Source organism: Rhineura floridana, chromosome 7, assembly GCF_030035675.1.
Source record: "Rhineura floridana isolate rRhiFlo1 chromosome 7, rRhiFlo1.hap2, whole genome shotgun sequence".
In the NCBI taxonomy this organism is placed as follows: domain Eukaryota; kingdom Metazoa; phylum Chordata; class Lepidosauria; order Squamata; family Rhineuridae; genus Rhineura; species Rhineura floridana.
Window position 1 is genome coordinate 147,946,410 of NC_084486.1, and position 9,121 is coordinate 147,955,530.

The 9,121-nt window shown below is 45.0% G+C and overlaps 1 protein-coding gene across 1 annotated transcript in view; it reads left to right on the plus strand.

Annotated features, from left to right (window-relative positions):
* Positions 1 to 8,122, plus strand: part of PDE6D (phosphodiesterase 6D) — a 30,415-nt gene extending 22,293 nt beyond the window's left edge. Inside the window, exons 3-5 of the mRNA XM_061637540.1 lie at positions 635 to 760; positions 4,835 to 4,940; positions 7,424 to 8,122. Of these exons, the coding sequence (XP_061493524.1) occupies positions 635 to 760; positions 4,835 to 4,940; positions 7,424 to 7,505 (314 nt within the window). The 3' untranslated portion in view covers positions 7,506 to 8,122. The remainder of the gene's footprint in view (positions 1 to 634; positions 761 to 4,834; positions 4,941 to 7,423) is intronic.
* The last annotated feature ends 999 nt before the right edge of the window (positions 8,123 to 9,121 follow it).

The window sequence follows — 9,121 nt, forward strand, 5'->3', positions numbered from 1 at the left end:
GGTTGCTCCAAACACACTCTGATAGGGGACCTTGTGACTCTCCAGCTAGTTGGACTCCAACTCCCATCAGCCTCAGCCAGCATGCCCAATGGCCAGGGATCATGGGTGCTGTAGTCCAGCAGTAGCTGGAGGGCCGCAGATTCCCCATCCCTGATATAGGGCAAAAGCCTCAAGTGGATCCTTTCAGGTTTTTGCATTGGTTAATAGCCTGCTTGGCCAACATACTTTTATTTAGTCATTTGTGGCACTTCAGTGGCTTTCTTTCAGCTTGCATGTGCTTCCTTTCTTGGACACCTCAAGGTGTTTCTTTCCTGACACAAGAGACCAGATGAGTGGCCTGTCTGAATGTGCTTGGGATTACCACTAGGGTGGTTGCATGTAAAAGAGGCCAGGGCTCCTGCACCTTTAATTGCTGCAGATGTAGCAAGCCAAAAAGAAACCCTAAACTCTGGTCTACCCAACAATTAAAGGTGCAGGAGCCTGGCCTCTTTTGTGTCTGACCACTCTAGTTACATGTGGTTGCTTCACGGAAGTGGGAAGTTCATTTTTGTCTGTGTGTGGACCCCAGCACCTTTGGCAGCAGTGGGGTTTGTCTTAACTGCTTGAAATGATGATCTAATCTTCTCTCTGCCAGCTCGAGTTCCTAAGAAAATTCTGAAATGCAAAGCTGTATCTCGGGAGCTAAACTTTTCCTCAACGGAGCAGATGGAGAAGTTCCGGCTGGAACAGAAAGTGTATTTCAAAGGACAGTGTCTGGAAGGTACTGTACTGCTCTGACGGTAGCAGTAGGTGAAATCTAGCACAGGGAGGGGAAAGCAGACAAGAGTCTGGGTGAAAATGCTTCCCTGTAACAGATAAAGTTGTCCTTGGAGCAACTCAGCAGGCAAAATATCTGCCCGCCTTTCCATAGGTCTCCATTTAGCATATTCTTTGGACCACTTTTGATGGGTTGGCATCTCAGCAGGCCACTAATCCCTGTATATATGTGTACATATATATATATGAACGTAATTGTGATTAACCAAACAGAGGTTTTTATTGTATTAACAAAACGTTTCAGCTTCCGCCTTCATCAGCTGCCGACATACAGATGCTGTTACCAAGGTGGCAGTTACAGAGCTTTGAGGATGGAATGCTCAGAGGGGCTTCATTGGCAGAAGCTAAGTAGTGGTGGTACTGTCCTCCAGGTTCAGGCCATGTGGTGCCAATGTGTCCAGAGAGTATATCCAAAAGTTCTCCCTTTTGGTCAGTGCTGCTGGATCTGCTGGCATCTCTATCGCTGTAATGGAAAAGTCCAACAGGCTGTGACCCTCAAAGCTCTATAACTGCCACCTTGGTAACAGCATTTGTATGTTGGCAGCTGATGAAGGCGGAAGCTGAAACGTTTTGTTAATATAATAAAAACCTCTGTTTGGTTAATCACAATTATGTTGATATATATATATATTAGGTGATTAACGGAATTCTTATAGGGATCCAGAGCAAGCTTGAGTGAAGTTCTGTTTGTTGCTTTCAAAACTGTCTTATGTGTACATATATATATATATATATATATATATATATATATATTCTATTTTATGTATTTTAATTGTATTTTATGTATTTGTGATTTTACTGCTTACAATTTTATTATGTACATTTATTTTTGTAAGCTGCCCTGAGTGCCCTATTACAGGGTAGAAGGGCGGGACAGAAATAGAAATGTTTTAAATAAATAAATAATGAATAGGTGATCTTACCGAGTGGGCACCATGGCCTTCTCTGCTCCTCTCTCAAGACTGGAAACTGAGCCATATGGATGACCAGTCCGACAGGTCATAGCCACTCTGCAAATTTCCATATGCACGGCATTTCACATGGGATCACATCAAGACACTGCTCCGAGGAACTTGCAAGTCCAAATGTCAGCTGCGCGGCAGATGCCGAAAGGAACAGGTGGGGGTAGGGGGCAGAGTGCCTGGGCCCCATGACCTCGGATGGCTTGTGGTGGCTAGCCGAAATGGATCCCTGCCATCAACCTTGCCTCTCCCTCCCCCAGACCTGGGGACCCTTGTCTTTGATATTCTGGAGGCGAGTCAACCAGCAGGGCTTTGTGCTGGGGCAAGCAGTTGCCAGTTCAAAAGGAATAGTCACCACTGGCAATCTGGCGAATTCACCGAGGAAGGGCCATAGTTCAGTGCTTCTGCTTTGCGCGCAGGTCGGAGGTTCCATCCTGGCATCTCCAGCTAGGACCGGGAGACTCCTGTCTGAAACCCTGGAGAGCTGCTGCCAGTCAGTGTAGACAAGACTGAACTGGATGGATCAGTAGTCTGACTCGGTATAAGGTAGCTTCCTATGTGGATCCTTGCCGTAAAGGTTTCTTCCTAGCCTGTTTGCCCTCTGTGTTAGTCGTTTATATCACCCAGATCGCTTTCAAAGGCAGGGAGTAAATATACCGTATATTCCGGCGTATAAGACGACTTTTTAACCCTGGAAAATCTTCTCCAAAGTCGGGGGTCGTCTTATACGCCGGGTGTGGTCTTATTAGGGTTGCCATATTGCCCGGATAGCCGGGTTTTACCCGGATTCTAAGCATGCCACCCGGTGCCCAGCTAGCCCCTTAGGTGGCACAGATTCTCAGCTTTCATTTAAAAAAAAAATTAAGTTTCTAGGTGATGCGGTTCTCGAGATATATATAAAAACGTCTGGCACCCCCCCCCGGTTAAATCTTTTTTTAAACTACTGTATAGCACTTCGTAGCTTTAACCCCGCCCGTTCAGGATTTCAGCCAATCAGTGAAGTGTTTGTTTGGTGGCAGTGTCTGCAAAACATTGCGAGGCCAGAAAATGGTGGTTTCCCCTCCTGTTTATCTGAAAATCTCATAAATTGGGTCGGTATATACATTTCAGTTTTTCCCCCTGTTGTGTGTAGGAGTCAGATCCTGGGCAGTGTTTTGAAAACCTTCCCAATAGTTGCTTTTGGGGGTAAAAACAGTGCTAATCCCATATGTCCAGAGTAAATCCTATTGAATTCAGTAGGAATTACTTTTGAGTAGACATGATTATGAATGTGCTGAAAATCAATGGGACTTTGGAGTGAATGTAAAAAAGAATTGTGTTTTCTCTTTCTGCCCCCCCCCCCAGTCCTATTTTAAAGCAAGTAGGCAGGGCTTACTTAGGTATTGCAGTTTTATTCTGTAGGAAACTAATACTGATTTTTAAAAAACTAATACTGATTTTTCTGCAATGACCAATTGGTTTGACAATAAACTATTATATGGGCTGTATGTATTTATACATCTGCAGTGTGTGCGTGTGTGTATGGAGTCTTTCCAACACCCCTGTGAGGTTGGAAACCAAGGCAGCTCACAACAAGAAATAAAGCCATTTAAAATCCAATAACCATAAAAACAAGTATAAACAGTTGCAAAACTGTGTAAAGTGGCATGATTCTGAATTTTGGGTTGTGTGAATGAAGTTGCTTATCACTTGAGGTTGCATTTCTGTCCCTGTTTGAGTAAGCCCCATTGAATACGCTGGGACTTGCTTCTGAATAAATAAATTTAGGATTGCACTATAAATATCTTTACAGTTTGTGTAAATAATAAATATATTTGATAGTTATGCTTATATAAATATTTCTTCATTTATCATATTTTTGGTTTTTGGTTAGGAATCCTGACTGGTTGTGAGATGCTTAGTTTTTTGCCTTATAGGAATCTTCTTGTGGTTGGTATGGTATTACATTTAGGAAAGTGTTACTGCCTTCTGTATTTTTTTTTCCTATTTGCATTTCACTTATCTTTAACCTCACTCCGTTACAGCCATAGAAGCAACAGCAGCATATGCAAGATAATTAACTCCCATTAGTGATAAGAACAAGAATTTATAATTATTATTTCAATTAAAACAAGAGGCTTATCAATACTTTGAAGAGGACCAGATATTTATTTTCTTTCTGAGCCCAGGACTGGGTCTTTCATGATGCCCGGTGGGGGGGGGGGGAGCAGGAGAGTAGTCGATAAGACAGACATCCTGGCATTGGTAATCTAATTAGCAAGGTATGTGTGGGGTTGTTGCACACTTCCAGGCTCAGTTTCATTTTGAGTATGGAGGTGGAACCTGTGTAGATGTGGTTATCAAAGGGAGAAGAAATTTTGAGTTAAGCAAAGCTCTGCTTTTATAAAACCTAAGAAACATACAGTACTTTGAATGTCTGAGTGCCTGCACCAGTGGAATACTGGAGGAACTTGTAAAACTTGCTGCAACAGTATTTAGAACTGAGCATGTGGTGTGAAAGACTCCTTTTCCTAACATTTTGGCTTGTTTTTCTCTGATTGTGTATTTTTATTGTTTTATTATATTTGTAAGCTGTGCTGAGCTCTGTTTTTAACAGCAAAAGGGCAGGATATAAATTCTCTTAATCAATCAATAAATACTCCATAATGTTGGAAACTAGAGTCTAGGCATTTAATGTTGCTTTTAAAAAAAAGATTTCTCACATCTTTCCCCAGTTTTTGGTGATAATTCCTAGGCACAAAAACAAAACAACTGGACAATCCAAATATTAATATTTATAAGTTTATAAGTGACAGTTTTCCTGCTAAGTACCTGCATGTCATAAGCAGGGGTAGTCTTATACGACGAGTATATCCCAAACTCTATATTTTAACTGGAAAAGTTGGGGGTCGTCTTATACGCCCAGTCGTCTTATACGCCGGAATATATGGTGTGTGTGTGTGTGTGTGTATATATATATATATATATTTAGGCTGCTTCTCTGGGCAAAGGCCTGCCTTATGGTTTGCATGATAGAGATCTTAAACGCAGAACTGTCCCCTTCCTTCTCTTTGCAGAATGGTTCTTTGAGTTTGGCTTTGTGATCCCCAACTCAACAAACACTTGGCAGTCCTTGATAGAAGCCGCTCCAGAGTCGCAGATGATGCCCGCTAATGTCCTAACGTGAGTTGTCGCATGTAACCACCACCACCCGCCCTGGGAAAGATGGATCCAAGAACTGCCCTAGAGTATGCCTGGGCGATTGTGCCAGGTGGGGGGGAGGAGGGGTCTGCTTCTGACATAGTCAACGTCAGCACTGCTAGTGTTGAGGCTGTGTCTGTTCCATGGCTAAAGGGGGCAAAATATGCCACAAGTGATTGAGTCTAGTGCTCTGTGCCACAGAAGAATCTTCTTCTGCTAAGTCTAGGTCGAGGCAAGGATCTGTGCAGGGTATGGAGCACCTCCATCCGCCCCCTGGAAATCTTGCCAATCTGAGAGTTCCCCAGGTGTTGCTCTTGCACTCCTAATCATAGGATTTTTTCCCCAACGTTAAGGCCTACAAACTTGCTTCTTAAAACAAAAACCTTATACATAGGACTGATATGTTGCTTCTTCACATAAATTATCCCAGAAATCCTTACAACAGTCTTGTGAGGTAGATCAGTGCTGAGTTGTGGAAGTGGAGGCTGGGGTGAGAGAAGGCCACCTGGTGAGCTCATCAGACCCACGGTGAGACTTGAACCAGGGGCTTCACAACTCCAGCTGCTGGCCATCATGTTACACCCACTCTTTGAGGGTACTAAACATATGCTGAGTTCTGTGCTCAGTACATAGTATGTTGCATTGATTCTGTGTCAATGAAGTACGCTTCCAAACAACCTGTCCCACTCATCCTGATTTGTTTTCAGGGAGATTAAACAACATCAACTATTTAATGAGCATTCACTCTGATTGATTATCAGGGAGGCTAGGTGATATTGTGACAAAGGAAGTGTTGTACCACACTTCCCAGGGCATTTTCCTGCTACTTTTGTTATTGCAAAAAACTTGAATTTTTCAATATGTGATTGAATCCCAACCGGAAACAGCAACAGCCTGGTAGTGCCCAAAGTGTGGTGGAGCTCAACCTTTTCTTGCCCAGAAGATCTTTCTAGCTAAATGTCACCCAAGTGTGGGAATATTGCTTCAAATGGTGGTGAGAACTATGGATTATATGCAAAGCTTAAAATCCGCATGGCCCTGTCTACAAAGCTTGGGCTTCAGGAGGATGTATCCATGTGCCTCTCCAAACATGGCTGAGAGGAAACGAAGTGGATCCTGTCTGTGCGAAGCTCCAGGTTGCTCCTTGGAGACCTCTTGCAAGCCACAGGTGATGGGTGGGCTGTGCTCAGGTCCTGCTTGTGGGTTTCCCATGGGCGACTGGTTGGCCACTGTGAGAACAGGATGCTGGATTAGATGGGCCACCGGCCTGATCCAGCTACAGGGCTTTTCTTATGTGAGTGGAAACTAGAACATAGTATCGGGGGGGGGGGGTCCTGACATCAAGGAATTGGACAGATGGGGGAAAATACTGTTTGTTTGTTCTTTTTTATTAAAATTTACATCCTTCCCTCTCCTCCCAAAGGAGCCAGGGCAGCAAGCACATTAGTGATAAAACAATACAATTAAAAGTAAAATAAAGACATATTTAAAACATTTAAAACAATTACAAACATAACAGAGGCTCAGAAAAGTTGTGGTGTAGATATAATGTGATGTGTTGGCCTGTTTCAGCATATAATATCCTTGAAATCCTGCATGTCCATAACTGAGCTTAATCAGCCATATCCCAAAGGGCAACGCAGCCTTCAGCTGCAAGCAGGACCTCCGTGGGTCTCTCAGGGCTGAAGGAGTCATGTTGAAGAGAGCTGTATAGGTTGTTATTTTGTGTCTGTCCCATTCCTGTATAAAATGAGGGCTGGAGGGGGGAAATTGGTTGTGTTGAGGAAAATGACACCTCCCTGCACCTTTCCTGTTCTGGATGTGTGTGGGCCACGTGCTTGAAACCACAACATTTGCTACCACCATCCTGTTGAGGGTGGCTCTTCGAAACTAGGGAAGGGGCCACACCTCGAGGGGAGAGCGCAGTTAAAAGAGTCAGATGGCAGGTGAGGGGGAAGGCTTATCACTCCCTGAGCCCCTAGAGGTCTGCTGCCCCTTGGAGTAGGCCAGCCTTTGGCCTGGGCTCCTACTGGGAGGAAGGGCGGGATATAAATTTAATAAATAATAAATAAATAAATAGTAAATTTGTAGTCCAAAACACATGGAGGGCACCATCTCCCATCAGCTCCCGGGCTGGAGGTTGATGGGAGTTGTAGTCCAGAACCTACATAGGGCACCAGGGTGGAATAGGCCGGCTAGCCTGACCAGGCATAAGACGTCTTTGGCGTTTCCTGTGTTCCACACAGGGGGATCTGCATAGGTCTTTTTGTTCGGTTCCAAGTAATTTCCACCTACCCCAGTTAACCCTGCTGGGCGTACTTTCGCCTGGGCAACCCTCAGTAGCAATGGCTCTAGCGGGGCGTTCAGTCACGGGTGCAGTCAGTGCATGCTCTTGTGCGCAGTGGCCCTCTTCTTCTTTGTCTTGTGTTCCTCTGACCCCTCTCCCTTTTCTTTTCCTTCTGCAGCGGGAATGTTATCATAGAAACCAAGTTTTATGACGACGACCTCCTTGTCAGCACGTCCAGAGTAAGACTGTTCTACGTTTGAGAGAAGGCCGGGGCAGGGCTTGCACCCGGTGTAGTCCACCCCACCCCACTGCTGAATCCCCAGCCCACCCAAAAAGTGTCCCTTGGAAGACTCTTCCTCTCTCTTTCTTCCTGGAGGCACTGAGCCCGGGGACCAGCTCAGTGAGAGTTGTGACCTTCGCCCATTCTCTCTGCTCTCCCCTCCTGACTGGATGAGGCTGAGCTGCAAGACTCGTCACCATCTGCTCAGGACTGGGGGTGGGGGCAGAGGAGGGATGAGGACTTGTTTTATTAGAGACCCAAACGGGCATGAAGGATCAAGACTGTAAATTATGTTTAGGTTTTTTAAAAAAATCCTGTTTCTTTGTACCCAGAATCCCCTCCTTGGCTGGCAGCATCACTCCTCCTTTCTCCCTTCCGTTTGTTGCTTTGGTTTTAAGTTAACTCACTTCTTCTCCCTGCCTCTTCTCCCCCCCTTTTTCTAAAATTCATTCCATCTCTCATTTCTGTGCAGTTGGTCCAAACTCCATCTTGCCCCTAGCCATCCCTTTGCTCCTTAAACTTGTAAAATAGACTGATATTATTACATAATGTAATTAAAATAAAAATTTCTGAATTAAAAAGCAAACATTCCTACTATTCTAATGGCCAGGTGAGATTTTGATCCTCTCTGGCTCGTACTCTCATTGTGCCCAACTGCACCCAAGCGCAAGGACGTGGAAGATGCCTCATGGTCTGGAGGCTTGTTTCGGATGGCAGGGTGTGAGGAGAGGTGGTGGGTTTTCTGCTAAGGGCAATGTCAGGGGCGGAGCCCAAAGGAGGAGAGAACTGCCCTTCTAGAGCTCAGGGCAGTACAGATGTTCTCCTCGTTGTACCTTTGTTACTTTGGGGTTTTGTCGCTGTTGCCTCTCATCTCCTGAACCAGGCAGCAGGCCAGGAGAGGCAGGAAGGAGTGACTTTTTGCAAGCCCTGCTGCTTCTCTCTCTGCATCCCCACTTCCTGTTCACCTGTGTCCACAGGTTGCTTCCAGCTGTGTATGGGAGGCAAAGAGCGGGCAGTTGTGGTGACAAAGATGCCTAGGAAGGATTCCCGCTGCTAGCAGGATTGAACCCATGAAGTTCTCCCAGCTCTGACTTTGTGTGTAGATTCCCACACTACAGACGGTGTGTGCATGTACTAGGGATGGGATCCATTGGCTGGTGCCACTTTGGGAGTATTCCGTTGACCTAACAGGTCGGTATCAAGTCGACTTTGTCCACTAGCAGCTGCTTTTACTGACCTGCTTTTCCCCACTCGCAAAAAATGCTGATAACAATATTTTGAAAGGAAATACAGATGAAAGAAAGGAATTGTCAGTAAAATCACCATTCTTAATATTGATATTTTAGAGGCGGATTTTTTAAAAGCAAATCTATTTTCGAAAATAGCCATAGAAAGTCACTACCTAAAAATCCGATCTGCAGCGGTAGAGAATAAGTTAAACAATGGAAAGTCCAGATTGGGCTGAACTCTAGCCCATCCCTAGTGCACGCCCCTACCCTTCCTCCCTCCCTCGGTTGTGTGGAGAAGGCTCAGCATTCATCGGACTGCAGGAGAACAGCCCAGAGCACGTTCACAGAGTTAGCTACGGCCTGTGCA